We start from the raw sequence: 18,030 nt of genomic DNA, 5'->3' as shown, positions 1-18,030 counted from the left end.
TCAATTACAATTTTACACCCCACCCCAAAGTCTGCCTTACCTTCTTCCAAGAAAACATAATTCCTAGAGGTGATCTATTAGGTAACACAGGATGAAAAGGTAGAATAAAGTGGGGGTCATGCCATTCTGCCAAAGCATTGTCTGCCTAAATACCTGTCCTAAAGACTCATGGGAGAGGCAAGCCAATGAACAATGGTCAAAGTGGCACTTTGAACCAATTCGGTCTACTCTTAACCTCCTATAGATTGAATTAAATTTTGTTTTCAAACAAAAAAGGAAGATTCCTTAAAGTATCAGGTCTCTTAGGGGTTATGCTAACAGAAGCAGGTGAAACACCAAATTTAAAGAACTTTCATAAATAATTAATTTCTCAGCCTTATGGCTTCTTAATGCTATTCAATGGAAAGTTTTAATTTTATCTGCAAAATGAAGCTAAAAGAATGTCGCCTAGCTCCTTCCCTGTCTGGAGGAACTTGGATTTTTTTTTTTTTTCATTAGAAACTTGGGTAAAACTAAAAAGAAACCTGTATTCAAGTTTCTGCAAGAAGCTTTAAAGAAATGCTGTGATGGTACTCAAATAGTTTACAAGTTTTCCACCTACAACTCACTTTGCATTTTCTTAAATAAGATAATGACTCAAAAAAATTTAAAAGACCTAGGTCACAGATCTTACAAAGAGTTGGAGTCATGGTATAAAGGTATAAAGATTGTATATAAATGTTCATATTTTCCAAGAAACAGAGCAAAGACCACCTATGATAACTCTTCTTTTTTTCTACCTGCCTTCCAGGATCCTTTCTTTCAAAACCCCTCATAAATTAATGATAATGATAATCGGAAAAGAGAGTGTTGGCCATATCAATCTGCATATTATATTAAATTACTTTTCCCAAAGTTTGGAAGCATTTCCTGAAAGCTGTCAAGGGTATTAGTTTTTTTCTCTCTCTTTAAATCACAAAGCAAAATTCCACTGTCTCTCCCCCATCCCTTCTAAAAAAAAAAAAAAAAAAGTTGTCGAGTTTTGCTTTTCTATTCACTGCAGTCCTGGCCAAAGTAAAGCCCTCTTTCTCAATGACGTCAAGATCTTTACCAAGATTAGGCTTTCATTTCTCTATTGCAGCAATTAGCCAGGGAATGTATAAAAGGCGTCAGGGAGACTCACTGGGCTGCGGAGAGAGGCACTTTGCACCACAGACAGATAGCAAGAAGGGAAAGACAGAGAGTGAGAAAAAAGAGGAGTCAGTCGCTCCTGGGGAAGGGAGAGAGTGAGACTGGGAGAAAGAAAAGCACAGAAAGTGTGTGTAAAACGGAGTAAAGAAAGAAAAAAAAACTACCCTTAAAGCACATTAAAAAAAAAAAAAACGGGCAATTCAAGAAAGAAACAGGCTACGTTTAAAGAGCATAGAGACAATGAAAGGCTAAAGAAAATTTTAAAATCTCTTCCACAGTCTCATAGGTGTTGGAAATGAAAGTACAACTGCCTGTCTTTAACGGACTCTGACAGGGGTAACTGGATTAGGGACGAGTACGCCGGTTTTTTTTTTTTTTTTCTTTTTTTCTTTTCTTTTTTTTTTTTAACATCTTAAATTCTGAAAAAAAAAAAAAAAAAAAAAGCGGCAGCTCCGAATTGAATGAATTGATGGGCACACTCCAACTGCTGGGCTGGAGAGACTGGACTTAGTCTTGCCATTTCTGCTTCTTTGAAAGAGGAGACAACTTGGGCTTCCTTTTAATTTAGTTTTTTTTCCCCTTCTCCCCCAACCCCCAACCTTCCCCCTTACCTCCCCCACCCCCTTTATCACCACCCCCCTTTTAAATAAGAGGGTGAAGGGGAACCAGAGCGCACAAGGGAACTGACTCAGGAGGCAGAGAAGATGGGCATCCTCAGCGTAGACTTGCTGATCACACTGCAAATTCTGCCAGTTTTTTTCTCCAACTGCCTGTTTCTGGCTCTCTATGACTCGGTCATTCTGCTCAAGCACGTGGTGCTGCTGTTGAGCCGCTCCAAGTCCACTCGCGGAGAGTGGCGGCGCATGCTGACCTCAGAGGGACTGCGCTGCGTCTGGAAGAGCTTCCTCCTCGATGCCTACAAACAGGTGAGCTGAGCTGAGAAGGGCTTCTCCCTAGGTCTACAGAGGCAGGGGCTCACATGCTGGGGACCAGAGGCCATTGGGAGCATTGGGGTGAGAGCTGTGAAGCCCTATTTGTGGGGTTGCCAAGTGAGCCTCTAAGTTTACTTTCCACACCTGTTGCACAGGTTAGCTTCGGAGGGTGACAGCTGTTAAGCCATAATGACTCTGTGTGACCTAATAAGGAGTCTTTCTACTAAGGGTTATTAATATCTTGCTGTGATTTGGGAGTAGAAGGCATTTGTGCTGGTACAATAACTTGGCACAAGTCAGAAAATGATGGGGAAGAGGAGACTGCTGCATTTATTCTGCTCTTGCCATAAACTGGAATTTTGATTTTTTGTTTGATGGGAGGCTGAGGTACGCTGAGGAAGTGTGTTCAAGGGGTGGGTACTGAAAAGCAAGAAATGAGAAATGCTACTCAAAACTCTCAGAGAGTTGACAAGATAAGAAAATGGTCATAGAAATTGTGATTGGGCATCATAGCTGCTTGGTTTCTGGTATAGGTAAGAGTTAATGAAAGCAAGCAGCTGTGTGCCACCTCCTCTACACTGATTCAAATTTGAACCCTTTGGAAGCAATTTTCAGGCAGTGATCCTGAGTTACTAGATATCAACTTGCAAAAGAAAAGTCTGAAAACTAGCTGTCGGAAATCCAGCATTTGTAAGGGAAGCCTCCTTTACTTTGTTTCTCAAAAATAAAATACGTTGCCCTAGAAAGAGATGATGGGTCTGTGGTTCATTAAATCTCAGAGCTGTTATGAGCGTTAGAGCAGTGGTCTCCCTTACCTGCTCAGGTAGTGTCCAGGGGCTGCTCTCTCAAAATCAGAGGTAGTGATCTTAGTTTCTAAATGAAAAATACTGTGTTCCAGGCTTTTTGCTGGTGAGAGATGTTAGTAGAGCATTTTCAACTAAGATCTTCAGGGGCACAGAGGATGATTTTGGCCCTGGTCTTTTGTCAGTTTTCCCCCACCTGCTATGCCCATATGACTTCTAAAGGTCCCCCCTCTACCCCCTCAACCAGGCTTGAGAAGAATGAACTATTTTGGCAAAAGTAGTTATCAAAATAGACAATCTTGGTTTCCCTAAAAGTGTTGTGGGACCTTGCCTAAGATGCCAGAAAAAGCAACTGTACATCTGTATTTTAGAGGAATATAGAAGCCAGGTGTTCAGTGAAGTGGTGTGTTTTAGGCAGGCAGCACCTTAGAACCAGAGATGGGGATCTTGAAATAATAGAGGCGCAAGGGAATGCATCCTCCATAAATAAACACTAGAAAACTAAAACCATGCACCAAGAAAAGAAAAGTAACTTGTAAAATTACAAAGAATTCAGGACATGATTGTTCTTCTGAAAATCAGATGTTCAAGAAGAAAATATCTGTTGTGAACTAGGGAAGTTTTACCACAATACATGTCTTTATTATTGATAGTAACCTAAAGAGGGTTTGTGTTTATTGTTGTTAAAAATGTGAATAGCAAGAGCTGTTACTAGTAGATGGAAATTCTTTTATGAGAATATGAATTGGTGCTCAAAGTTCTAACAGTAAAAACTCATTTATATTGTGCATGTCAGCGAGGATGGGAGATCTAGAAAAGTAGATATTGAATTGATTATTTCATTTCCACAAAAGTATGCATTGAATGGGAAGTTTTTAATGTTTTGTTTTAGTGGAAGGCAATTTGGAGGCAGATGGAGGGGTACACAAGTATATCAGACATATTATTAATTAGGAAGTTCCCTCTTCAACATCATATTTTATACATGTTAGCAGATACCATGAAAATATCAGTGATTTGATCTCAGTGTATTAAACTCTTACTTTTTGGAAGGACAATTGCCTTTTGCCTATAACGTAAAAAAAAACCACTTATTGAAAGAATTTTACTTATATACATATATTTCTTATATAAATGTCATGTTTCATTAAGAAAAACATGAAAAATGTCATCTCTCACATAAACAATGGGGGCTGTAATGTTACCCACAAATATTAAGTGAGGTTGTTTCTCCCATTAAGCAGCTTATTGAACATAAAATGGAAAAGCAAACAAATACATTTTTAATAAAGTTTATTGTTTTTTTCACCAATGTATAGTGTTCCATTGTGTTGCAATATGTTGTTATTCCTATTCTAGGAAATTGGGAAGGATGAGTGATTTGTTTTTTCTTTTTGCATATGGTTTGTATATTCCTCTTCTGTATTTCTTTGTCCCTGCCTACTGATTTGATTAGTGACCAAGTTCATGACTGATGTTATTATGTTTGCTTTTGATGATTTATGTAATAGCTACCATGTGCAGAAGCAACCCCAGGACCCACATATCCAGAGACAAGACTGGACTGGGTGTGTGATAAATGGAAACATTATGAACACAGCTGGAACTGAATGATGGTCTCTTTTCTGTCTCCAAGTATGGCAAGGGTGGTGGTTTCTGTGGTGGCATTTGAGGGTCACTCAGAACCTCTCGACCAGGTTGAATCACTTCTCTGAATGCTCTTGTCATCTGTGCCACTGTCTTTGGGTGTAGTCATTTCCAGAGACATTGTAGGAGGTTCTGTTTGAGATGGCATCACACTATTTCATAATCCTGACTTGCATTATTTTGAGTCTGCCCATCCCCAGACATGAAGTTTTCCAGGATGAGAGGGGTGTGTGCCCATGTGATACAACTACACATGTGATTTACCGTTATTAATTCTCCTTGTTGTGGCATGTCAGATGCCTGGAAAGATGTGTAGAGAAAGTAGAGTAAAAGTATTATCCCTGTGTTTTTCCTCCACAAGGGGCAACACAGAAATAAAGAAAGAACAAAATATTTTCTTTTCTTTTTTTTTTTTTAAATATACTCTTTCTTAAAAGGTTGAAAAGGATTTGAATTAACTTTATGGAGAAGCCTCTAAAGATAATGTGAGTCTAGTAAGAGATGGATTCTGTGTACAATTTTGATTGAAAGGAAAGTCTATAGACACTGGTGAGAGACCCTGAGGTGAATAAAAGGTGTTTGGTATTTAAGTTTCTTTAGTCAGTGTCATTGCATCTGAACAGTATATCCTTGTGCTGGTGCTCAGAGACTAAAAACATGCAACCAATAAGCAAACTGCTCTGTTTGGGAGCCTGGCTCTTACCTAAATGAAGTGTAAAAGTAAACACACAGTATAGATGCTGACAGGCAGTTTAGCTTCTGCACGGTTAATATTGCAGAGGTACAGAAAACATATTCATTTGAACATATAATTTTGGTTTTGAAAGGGTCTCTTTAACATTCTCCTCCTCCTCTTCATTCACCTCAAGGCTTTGACACTAGCTTCCACAATGGAAAATGGCCCTTTTAAGAGAGAAACAGTCCCAAAAGAACACAAAGCAGGCCACAGCCAGAGCTTGTCCATCACTTGGATAAAACATTGGGGAATGATAGAGCTTAGAGCTACATTTTCAAGGTACAAATTAAAAAGAGAATAGCTAAAAGGGAATTGAGCTCAGAGGAAGGAGTACGTAGCCTATTCTTCAACTCTGATTTATTTGGCCAATCTGAATATAAATGGTTAAATCTCTGCTTAATGATAGTTTGGCCATGTTTCTAAGGACATTGATGTAGCCTGGTCATTATGTCAAAGAATTTGAAACTTCCTGATAGTTAATAAAGCCATTTTCAGGGCTTTGGATAGCAAGAAGTATGTGTGAAAATTCTGCTACCACACACCCACCCTTCATTTTTATAATTTGCTTTAGTTTCTGTTACGAGATTATGTGATATATTGTCCACAAGGCTTTCTCAGGCTGTGGAAAAGAAAAAGAAATAAAATCCCAAAACAAAAAACAAGGTTAGTAGTATATGCTGTAGTTTCTGCTTCTACTTGATGAATGGTTCTTTTCTCCCCCTTGCCCTGCATTTCACAGTCCACATGCTAAAGCAGCATTTCCTTTTTCCCCATGCACTGAACACTGAATATCATCAAGGGAATCAAATTTTTATATATGCTATATGTTTATGTTCATGTTCATATTTATAAAGATTTCCATTCCAACATTTGAACTTGGCCCAGAGATGTCTTCTGTTGTAAAAATGCAAATCCTTTATTTACCTCCTTTGTTGGTGTTGTGTTGATGTTGCTTGCAAAAACATAAGAAAGGACCACTGTAATAGTGCAGATGAGAGAGATAAAAGTCAGCGATGACAATATCACATTTTACGTATGTCCTTTCCGATCCTTGCAAAATAAAGGGACCCTTTGGGAACATCGGAACTTCAAGACCAATTAGTGGAAATGATGCTTCTTGTGTTTGGGCATTAAATACTGGGCAGGGTTCTCTTTAGAGCAGCTAATGCTGGCAGGGAAAGAGGTACCGACCTAATTACTCTTCCGCAAGAGTAAAAAATGCCTTTTGAATGCCTCTTTGGCAAATATGTCTCATTAAGGACAAAAACCAAACACAAACCCTCTAAGAAGGAGAAATTAAGATGATAGGTAACTTGTGGCCAGACTTTCTGTGCCACTGTGGGAAATTAAAACAAAGTTTGGGAGTACCAGGGGATAACTTGTTTTTGTTGAGCTTCTTTCCTGCAGCCTAAATGTTATTATGGAACCAACTTTATTTTCTTCATCATTTTGGCTCTGTGTCAAGGAATGCTTTGCTCCTGGGGAGAACAAAGAATCTTCCATCATCGAAGACAATGGTGATTCTCCCAGCCTGTCTCAGCAGGGTGCATAACCCAGCAAACCAAGAAGTTCTCCATTTGAAACTCTGGTCTATTAGAAATTTAATTTTTATGGTGACCAAATGGGGAGATGAGAATGAACAGTAATATCCTTTTAGAATATTTTCTTTTAGGTTAAAGGAAACTTCCATATCTAAAAAAAGTTTTTTTTTCTTTATTTTAGCTAAATTGTCCTCCATCAGGTTTTAGCAAAGATGGACACATTTTATGACTAGTATATGAAGCTTATAAAAGCAGACTACTGGTCTACTCACATTTGGATTTATGGATGGTGGGTGTGTGTTTTTCCTTCTTAGTTTTATTAATAATATTAATTTTATCTATGCATTTTCTCTTGCCTAGGCACCTTCATGAATAAGAATATCCACTTATGACATTATAACATTCAGTAAGGGACGCTGGCTGCTCAACAAAATAAAAAGAATAGGCCACATTTGTTTTGTGCACTGACCAGCTGAGACTATCAGGGACAGATCAATAACACTGAGTGCTGATTACGGTAGTACTCTATGAGAGGGCCCCAGGATTCATATTTCTAAATTTATCTGCCTCAGTGGGCTTATCCATCACCCAAATATGATTATGTTCATTGCAGGTCAGGGTTATCATTAAGTGTAAAATTCTTCACTGACCTAGGATTATAACAACTAGCATTCATTTAATAAAATAAATACTTCCCAGTCTAACCCTAATCCTAACAAAATGCTAAATCCCCCGCATAAAGAGCATTATGAATTTGGTAACTTTCCTAATTTTTTTTTATTTTAGAGTGACAGTGTTGTACTTACTCTAAATTTCCCAAGGCAAATTAGTCTGTGTTTTGGAAAGAATTCTGCAGCTGAACTATACATTTTTTCTAAGAAGGAGAAGGTGCCTTAACTTTCCAAGAAAATTTACTGCAGGTAATAAGAGAGTCCCCTGTGACTAAAGCGTCAGATTAGATTATTCAGTTGAATAATCAGACATAATGAAAGGATCAACAGGTCTGCTTGGATGAATCGGGGGTTAGGGGCACATTTGTCAAGCCCACATAATTGTTCATAGGTTTCAAAAATGATTCCAAAATGCAGATGAATGTTTTTACCTATCAAGAACCTACAAGCGTACACGTTGCTTACTTAACAGGAAGTCACTACAACAGACTAATCTGAATGCATTTAGGTCTTCTTATCACAGTATGTTGAGGTACACAGTACACATGATATTGTTAAAACATCCCTTCTAGAATCATTACTATTATTTCAAATGGGAAAGGTCTAAAGAGAAGAGACTGCTACCCACTACCTAGATCTATAAAAAAAGAAGTACAAAAAGAACTCATGGATTAAAAGGTTAATAATACCTTCAACATGTATATCTTTAAATTTGATGTATATTTTCATGCCTTAAAGACTAGGGTAGTTCATATGAAAGAATCCAGCTAAATGTGCTTATTAGATTTCTCCATCTAGTGTCATTTGCAAATTAATCAAGAAAGTTAGTATAAGTAAAATAATTTTCTCTGTGGTGGTGACTAAAAAACAAATGTACTTACTTAAATCACACCAGCAGCTTCCTTTCTGAGAAGGAAGATTATTACAGTAAGATTTCTCTTAGAACACTAATAATGCTTATTTCAAACCTTCCCTGCTAGGATTTTTCAGAAGGGAGAGAAAGAACTTTAATTCTTTCTTTACAGTTAAAATGAGTTATGCATTAACATTAGATAGAAGCTTCTGAATAAAAGCCCTTGAGTGTGTTATATCAGTTTAGATTGTTACATCTTTAACAATTCACTTCTAAGTGACTTCAATTAACAGTAGCATTATGTGTGGCTATATGTATATGAGGGAAATAAGTCGACCCAGTTGGAAGTATATTGTAATATTAAGGATAGTATATAAAAATCAATTGTACTGTCCCTAAGTTGTCCCTAATGTTATTGGCTTTGATTAAACCACTCTAAGGAAGATCCAATTGTATTAATTCAAACTGAAGTAATTGGCTCTTTTATTGTTGCCTGCTTTTTATGATCAATTTACAGATTCAAAGGCTGCAAACTTTCCTTCATTCTGTTTTCAACTATTTAAACCACGTGCAAAGGGAGCACATGAAACAATTTTTATCTCTACCTCTTCTGCCCCAATATTTTATAATTCAGAGGAGCTTGTTAACAAATTGTGGGGTAGAAAAGTACTTTTTAATGTGACTTCCTAGATAAAAAGAGGGAAACAAGCACACATGGAAAATGAGAAATTGACTTAAAGTAGAACTCTGGAGTAACCATTTTTGTTTCTTTTTGCCTGTTTTAATTTTTTTTTAATGGAAATTGTAAGGTTGGAGTGGTAAGAACCACCTTGAAAGCAGTGGCAGTAGAAGCCCCCAGGGAGGATGCCATATTGAGGAGAGTGCAAAGCTTTGCTCAGGGTATTTAAAAAAGCAAAAACAAACACAGAATTGCCCAAGAATGATGATGTTCTGTTTCACATGGTGGGGTAGCATCTGATAAGGACAACACACACCTATACAGTTACAGTGCACAGAGAGCTCTTTTTCTCATGTTGTCCTCCAGTTGCCATATGTGGAAGACAGGCATTATTATTTCCGTTTTACAGGTGGGAAAGCTGAATCACTAAAGAGGTTAAGGGGAAGTAACCCTTCTTATAAATGGTAGACCTCAGGTTTTCTAGATCTGGCCAAGAATAGAGCCCACTGGTATTACTGGCCATTGGTTGAGATTAAATGACTTAGTATCATGCAAGAAAGTGAAGGTCCTGCCTGGTGTTTCAGAATTCAGAAAGAGGCACCATGTCCCAAGACCCTGATAATTTGTCTTAAAGTAGACCATTTGCTTCTAACTTTTAAAATGAAGTCAACTAATCATTTGTTATAGAATGCATGTTAAGAATTGACAGCAAAATAAAGATAGTAAAGAATACCAGCCTTGGCTTAATTTTAAAAAGAGTTAATTCCAGTGCCTTCAATGATAAAAATAATTATCTTCAGTGACTATACAGAATGAAAAAGACTTTTATTATCTTTTGGGCCATTCTTTACATTACCTGCCATGATGCCTCTTTACTCAAATCAATAAATGTTTACCACATGCTCTGAAGGAAATACCACACTCTATTAGAGCTAATTGTAACTATTTAATGTGAATTCAAGTGGCAGTGTGTTTAATGTGATATTCTCGCCTTCTTCTTCTTCTTCTTTTTTTTTTTTTTTACCGTCAGGTGAAATTGGGTGAGGATGCCCCCAATTCCAGTGTGGTGCATGTCTCCAGTGCAGAAGGAGGTGACAACAGTGGCAATGGTACCCAGGAGAAGATAGCTGAGGGAGCCACCTGCCACCTTCTTGACTTTGCCAGCCCTGAGCGCCCACTAGTGGTCAATTTTGGCTCAGCCACTTGACCTCCTTTCACGAGCCAGCTGCCAGCCTTCCGCAAACTGGTGGAAGAGTTCTCCTCAGTGGCTGACTTCCTGCTGGTCTACATTGATGAGGCTCATCCATCAGATGGCTGGGCGATACCTGGGGACTCCTCTTTGTCTTTTGAGGTGAAGAAGCACCAGAACCAGGAAGATCGATGTGCAGCAGCCCAGCAGCTTCTGGAGCGTTTCTCCTTGCCGCCCCAGTGCAGAGTTGTGGCTGACCGCATGGACAATAACGCCAACATAGCTTACGGGGTAGCCTTTGAACGTGTGTGCATTGTGCAGAGACAGAAAATTGCTTATCTGGGAGGAAAGGGCCCCTTCTCCTACAACCTTCACGAAGTCCGGCATTGGCTGGAGAAGAATTTCAGCAAGAGATGAAAGAAAACTAGATTAGCTGGTTAAAGGTATGATTATAAGAGAGCTTATTGTTTTAAAAAGTTATATAAAGGAAAGGAAATTAAGAACTGAATCCATATTTCAACAGAGCCCTATTGGCTTACTGAAAGACAGGAGTTTATCTATCGGAAGAACATGAATCTCTAACAGCTCCATACTTCTTTCACTACTCAAATGGCATTGGGCTGAGTAAGTAGCCGTATCACGTCTCTTCTTAGTAAAAAGCCCTATGTGAAAAGATCCCAAGATGGAGAGGAAGAAACCCTGATTCAGCATGTGTTCATTCTGCATTGAGAAGGAACTGATACATCTGATGCATGCTTTGAGACCAGAAGAAAAGACTTACCTGAATAATTACTACATTAGGGAAGCTACTGTCTACGTTAAGATACAGGGTATTACCTTGGCTCTATTTGGCATGGATGGAGCCCAGCTGGAAAATTCCCGAATATTACAAAAAGTCCTTGAACCCAGGTCATGTTGTTAGACGTTGGTGTTAAGGTTAGACCATATGTTAGAGTCGTTTCTGATGTTCCAGCTTCTAGCCATGTAGTGCTCTCAGTCTTCATATCCCAGAAATTATTGGTATATTATTTGTGGATACCAAGAATGATCCCTCAATCTGGGAGGTTAGAATGATCATCTGTAATCTGAAGGTTAATTTCTAGGCAGGTGGAGAGAGTGCTAAAAAAGAAATGAAATTGACAAGCTAGGAAAGAGGAGGCAGAAAGATTTGGAAAATTCACAGAGTTTCACCCTTAAGCTGTAGAGAGTGGGACTCGTTTGTTAGCCACAGAAACATAGAAACATACACAAGGCCAGAAAAAGAAGAAGGAGCTCAACTAAAAGTGGCATAGAGAACACACATATAAAAACAATATATTTGCCATATGCTCCTAGAGAGGAGAAAGGGGGGATTGAAAGAAAAAAAATACTTAAATATTTGTAATTGTGAGAGGTTTCTTTTGGAAATAATTACTTTTGAACCATGTATGTGGTATGTATATTTTCAGTGGGTTAATTTTGGGTTAATTTTCATGGGGTTAATACCCCATGATACCTATTAAAGGAAAACCAGTGGGTCTGGTGGTGCTGGTCTTTTCCTCCCCATTCCTACAATTTCTATGTGGCCCAAGTCATTCCTAATCTCAGTCTCTATAGCAGTGTTCTCTCTGAATGCTGAGCTGAAGAAATTATACGTACATACATACATACATACATACATACATACATACAAATATATGTATATGTATTCTCAGCTGCTGCGGGAGGTAGGTACCATGGCCATTCAGCACGGCCTTGATTTCCTCCCAAAGTAGGTGAGCTATAGTGAAGAATAGGTGCAAACAAACAAGCTTACTTCCATTGCAAAATAGAAGAAGAGGAAGTTAGAGATAATTCCGATCAATCATTTTGGAGGCTTTGTTATAAGGCAACCCCCGGTATATAATGGAATTTCCATTGACATTTGAATTTGGACTTGGATCTTCCTTTGGTCCCATTAGCTGAGGTTTAGTAATCTAAAGTCCCTATAGTATATGATTATAATGCTATTTATATATATATATATAAATATTTTTTCCTTTTAAAATAAACACTATAGTTTTACCCATAAGTGATATTTAAAGATTATAGCCCCCAAAAGAATGGACCAACCAATTTTGTATCATAATTTCTTTTTGGTAAATATGAGACTATTATGAAATCATAGTATATGATTGTATTTAAAGGTATAATCAAAGGATCTTTTGTCCATTCCATTAATAACTGAATAAAAAATAAATAAAATGGATAGAAAAAAACTAAAGTTGAAAATACATTCTTAAACTAGTTGTCTGAAATGAGAAAAGAGTGAGAACTAGGTGTGCAAGAACCAAAAGTATTTTATTTTTTTTAAATGGGAGCAACATATCAGTCATGTCACCAGCTGGTATATTGTGTAAATATAAAAGCTCCATTGGGACTGATTTTTCATGGCAACATCAGCTTTCTAATGTTTTAAATTCTATAAAAACCACCTACAAAGAAACAAAGCAAATTTCATTATCTAATGAGTTGCTGGAAAATCATATTGAGAATAATTATTTCAGATTCCTCAGTTGTTAACCTCTACATTCAAGGCTTATCTCTGCCCCCATTGATTTTTAACCTCAAAATGGTGTTGAGATTTACGTGGAACCCTAAAGCAGTAAAATAAAAAACCTGGTTGCAGCACATTCACACTGTTGTCCTTAAACTTCCCCTTTGTTCTATATGTACGATAAAGTAACAGTATGTCAGATAAGCCGGTGGGGGGATGAGATTTGGCTGAGGCAGTGCTAGTCAACTGGGGAAAAGGATGATGGAAAAATCACCCAGTTGTGCTATATTTTTAAAGAAGGAGGTCGTTTATGTGTGCAGACAATTCTCCCTGAGGTTAGCCCAATGGAGAAATGAAGCAGAGGAAGGAAACATAGAAAGACATAGGCTATCAGGGAGGAAGATGTTCAATAGAACATGCAAGAATTCCTGGAAGAAAGGCTGTGGAAGGGCCAATGGAGAAAATGAATGGACAAAGCTCAGGAATCCTACACTATGTAGAATGTCATGGTGTTATCAGTGTTAAGCCTGTAATTATGTAACCTATTTATTGCAACGAATTTTTATGATTTCTTGTGATGTATTCTGTTATGAAATTAACAAGAACTCATTGTTTTGGGGTAGAGGAAAATCAATGCTTTAGCTGATATGCTGAGAAATTATTAGATTGCCAATACTCACGTACGTGTCATGTGTTTCATAAGGTATGTTCCTTTGAAGAATTGTAGTTCTTAGTCTCACAGGGAAAAGTGTATCTATTTATATATCATAGTATAAATCTATGATATATTTATATCATATATAAAAGTCTGAGTTCTCTTTCTTAGTCCCTAATCATGTTTCTCCCATAGGCTGTGTTTACATGGAGCTATCGGTTTAGCCTTTTAAGCTTCATTAGCTTGTCTATTATTGAAATAGTTTCCAAGAAATTTTAGATATTATCATAGCATCTGGGTTTACTCAAACACTTATTATTTGAAAGACTTATGTCTTGGGCCTATCAAAAACTGACTTTATTTATTGCTTAGTGAAAATACTAGTGGGATCAACAATGATTTTCTTGAATGGGCATGAATGGAGATGCCTGCACAGTAATGTAGAAGTGTTTCATACAGCTATTAAAATGTAACTGACCTCCTTAGAGGCAGATTAGTAACTGTTCCTACTTTGTATAGATAAGTGACAGCCACTTAACTTACATGACTTTCTTTTTTCACATTGGGTCTCTGGTCCTGTGTCTTCACCTCCTTGATAGCACGTCTCCTTGATTTTTGGTAATATCAACTTCCCAGTGATCTGTTTAGTTAAGTTCTTCTCCCATTAACCAGGAAGTGCTTATTCTCTCATCACGGTGGGAAGAATAGCCTATTGTCTTTCATTTTGCCTGAGTGTATTTTACTATTTGGGCTCTGAAATAAAAATTATGAAATATGGTGAGGTCACATGTTGGTGCTGCCTTGCTGCATAAAATTCTAGAGGGCAGGTTAGAGACAATATGTATGCCTTTGGGAAAATTCAAAGGTGGATTACAAGGTGTCCTCAGCATGCCCTATGGGCTATGTGCGAAGCAAGAGGAATTGACTGACTTACAGGACTTCTCTTTATGTCAATCTTAAGAGGATGGATGAATCTGGACATTTGTTCCAAACCTCTGACTGATGGTTTGGAAAATAACTTTAATTAGGATCATATGACCATTGAAAAAGGAAAAATGTAGACACTGACTTCTGTCCCACTGAAGGATTAATGAAAACCTTCACTAGCATTTAGAGCTTTTCAGAACATCTCCAATGTCATGTGTCTCAGCAGTGGAGACTGCAAGTAAGGCTTTTAATTTTAGGAGGTTTTTTTTTTTTTCCCCTAAATGATATTGCCAAAAATCAGAGTTAAAATATATATAGTTAGATTCCAACTTCCTCCTTCACTCTAAAAATAGAATCCAAACCCACTCTTCATATATACTTCCAGAATGGGGCTTAAGTACCAATCTCTGCTTTGCAATTGGCACAATCTTGGTCATGTCCTGAGGCTCTCTAAGAAAAGAGAGGATCTAGGTTGGGAGAGCTAGAAATTTGCTAACTGGGAAGAACAAGGCCCTGAGGGCTTGGTCTACCAATCTGGGAAGATTTGAAAACAAACTTCTCACAACTGAAGGAAGGCTGAAAGCTGCTGCAAGTCATTGAGTGACTTTAGGATGAGCAAAACATTGGGCCACTTCCTAATGCCCTGTGTGTATAGTACCAGAAGCAGGGTCTCAGACTTAACAGACCCAGCTCTGTTCCAAGGTGAGTCTGAACCAATAGAAAGCAAACATGTGTAGATATCCAAACAAGACTGCTCATGCAAGTCGGGGCTGGCTGCCCGTCTTAGGCAGCAACAGCAGAGCTCCAGGGAGCTTATTCAATATTTACTGAGACTTCGAAGACCCAGCAGATGCTTAATGAAGTCACTATTTTGGCTCAAACCCTCCATTTCTCCCCCTCCCCTCAAAAAGCAAACAGGTAAACACATAAATGAAAGAAACCCACAGAAGGGGATGGGAAATAAAGAAAATTCTCTCAAGACTTCTCCAGGCCCATGTCACTGGTCAGTGTGGTTTTTATGTGTATTAGGATTGGGGGATGTGAAGAAATAAGTATCCAGTACTTTATAACCAAAGCAATTAAATGATATTGGGTAGGGAATGTTGGCCAGTTTTGTTTAGTTTTGCATCACATTGTCACCAGACTCACTAGCCCAAGTAATCGGGCGCCCGAAGAGGGAGACAGAGATGTGCAGAGTTGACCAGTGTGCGGATGATAACTACTGACGAAAGAGTCATCGACTCAGTTAGTGGTTGGATGTAGTCACATTAGTTTTCCTCTCCCCATCTTTGTCTCCCTGGCAAGGAGAATATTCGGGACATGATGCTAAGAGTCCTGGGTAAATGTGGTGAGAATGCATGCGTGCATATGCTACTCATATGTGCTTCTCAGTTGCAGAAAATGAACTGCTTTGGAGATTATCAGTAGAGAGTATTATCATATTGGTGCTGAGTGCTATGTGTGCTTATACAATTTGTTCTTGTATTTTAATAAACTTTGAATAAAAGAATAAAGCTACTCTTTGGTTCTATTTGTTTATTTTAACATTTCTCCCTAGAACTTGCCCCAGGCTGGGACATATTCATGGTTGACAAGGGAAAGAGAATCCATCATTCTAATATTTATTCCTTGGTATTTGTGGGCAAAGTAGCCAGCAATGCCAGATTATTTTAATCTCATGCTGTGTGCCAGGGTCTTCAAGGAAATCAAGACAAGTAAAAAGAAAATCTTCAGATACTTTCCATACTTATGAACAAGTTACACACAGAATTCATAGAAAGGGGCCTGTTTAAGAGACTGTGGAGCCAACTTTTACTTCGTTAGATTTACATCTCAGGCTTTCTAAGTGCAATTAATATAGTTTCCGAGAAATTGGTTAAAATGACACACACACACACACATACACACGTACTATATACACACACTTCTATATTATTTGTTATATGATTGGCAGTGTATTAATATGTGATAAATTTGAACACATTTATATCAAGCACTTTCACTATGAGGAAGTATAAAGGATATGTTCTATGGAGGCAATGGACTTAATGAAAAGGAATATGTTCGTAACATGGTTAACTACGTGCATTTTTTGGAAAACAGGCAACTTAAAGTAGGAGTATCTCTTGAGACTCTGAACTTGCTCATGATTTCCTACACATAATAATTTTATTAATATTAGCATCTTACATACTATTCCAGAATTTCAAAAGGAAATTTAAAAAATCATTACTTCGACAACTATTTGTTGAGTTTCTATTCTTTGCAGGGTCCTGTGCTAGGTACAATGTAATGTGTAAAAACAATATAACCAAACTCATAAAAACATCACTTCATGCCATGGTTTGAATGCCCCCTCTAAAACTCATGTTGAAATTTAATTGCCGATATAATAGTACTGGGAAGTGGGGCCTTTAAGAGATGATTAGGTTATGAGGGCTCTCCCTTCTTGAATAGATTATTGCCATTATGGAGGGAGTGGGTTAGTTAATGGGAGAGTGGGCTTCTAATAAAAGGATGAGGTTCGGCCCCCGTTTCTCTGTTTTGTGCACTCTCGCCCTCTCTCACCATGTAATGCCTTCTGCCACATTATGACACAGCAAGAGGCTTTCACCAGATGTGGCCCTGAGATCTTAGACTTCCCAGCTTCCAGAAATGTGAGCCAAACAAATTTCTATTGTTTAAAAATTACCCAGTCTGTGGTATTCTGTTATAGCAACAGAAAATAAACTAAGACACTCCCTTAAGGAGCCTGTTGTGGATTCATTAAGACCCTGCAAGTGACCAAGTCAATCTAAAAAAAAAAAACAAAAACAAAAACAAAAGTGGAACTTATTGGCTGAAATAACCTAACTCTGCAAATGATTGGGATAAAACTTGCCTTGGTAACAACTGGATTCAGGAACATAGAAGCCTTCAGTGCTTGCCAGGTCTTTTGTCTTCATTCTTTTTTGGGTGCCAGCTTTTTCACCCAGACCAGCTTCTCTGTATGTTGGGTGATCTGGCTAGGGGAAGCCTCTGACTTACAATTTCATTATAAAGTGGTTCAGATGGAGTTTGACCTTATTCCCAGGGAAGAACTAGGATTGGACCAATTTGCGTAACATGCCCACTTTGCTGAATGGGGGTAGGATCTGTTACTAGAAAAAGGACAGCAAGAAGGGCTCGAATATATAGAGATATCAGATGTTAACTCAATGGCTTTTTTTTTTTTTTTTTAAAGAAAGAGACCTTTTATTTTTTAAGAGCAGTTTTAGGTTCCCAGCAACTTTCAGAAGAAGGTATGGAGATTTTCCATATACCTCCTGCTCCACACAGGAATAACCCTCCCCTATTATCAACATTTCTCAACAGAGTGATATATTTATTACAGTTGATGAATCTATATTGACACATCATTATCACCCAAAGTCCATAGCTTACGTTAGGATTGTTTTATATTTTCTATGAGTTTGGACAAATGTATAATGGCATGTTATCCATCATCATAAAATGAAACAAGGTATTTTTATTTTCATTACCCTAAAAATCCTCTGTGCTCTGCCTAGTCATCCCTTGTCACTCCCAACCCCTGGCAACCACTAATCTTTCTATTGTCTCCACGGTTTTATCTTTCCAGAATGTCATATAGGAATTGTGCAGTACCTAGCCTTTCAGATTGAATTCTTTAACTTAGTAATATGCATTTAAGGATTCTCCATGCCTTTTCATG

The 18,030-nt window shown here is 37.9% G+C and overlaps 1 protein-coding gene across 3 annotated transcripts; it reads left to right on the top strand.

Annotated features, from left to right (window-relative positions):
* Nucleotides 1-1,168: 1,168 nt before the first annotated feature.
* On the top strand, nucleotides 1,169-15,836 carry DIO2 (iodothyronine deiodinase 2). Of its 3 annotated transcripts, XM_054448178.2 has the most exons (3): nucleotides 1,169-2,096; nucleotides 7,011-7,118; nucleotides 10,063-15,836. In XM_054448178.2, the coding sequence occupies exons 1-3, from the start codon at nucleotides 1,875-1,877 to the stop codon at nucleotides 10,660-10,662; spliced, it is 930 nt and encodes a 309-aa protein (XP_054304153.1). In that variant the 5' UTR covers nucleotides 1,169-1,874; the 3' UTR covers nucleotides 10,663-15,836. The 3 variants fall into 3 exon arrangements, with proteins under 3 accessions (XP_054304153.1, XP_054304154.1, XP_054304155.1); XM_054448179.2 differs by lacking the exon at nucleotides 7,011-7,118 and having other exon boundaries at nucleotides 1,875-2,096; XM_054448180.2 differs by lacking the exon at nucleotides 7,011-7,118 and having other exon boundaries at nucleotides 1,875-2,096; nucleotides 10,063-10,638.
* The last annotated feature ends 2,194 nt before the right edge of the window (nucleotides 15,837-18,030 follow it).

The sequence above is a fragment of the Pongo pygmaeus genome, chromosome 15 (assembly GCF_028885625.2).
Source record: "Pongo pygmaeus isolate AG05252 chromosome 15, NHGRI_mPonPyg2-v2.0_pri, whole genome shotgun sequence".
In the NCBI taxonomy this organism is placed as follows: Eukaryota; Metazoa; Chordata; class Mammalia; order Primates; family Hominidae; genus Pongo; species Pongo pygmaeus.
Note: the sequence above shows the minus strand (reverse complement) of the source record. Positions and strands in the feature narration are given on the sequence as shown.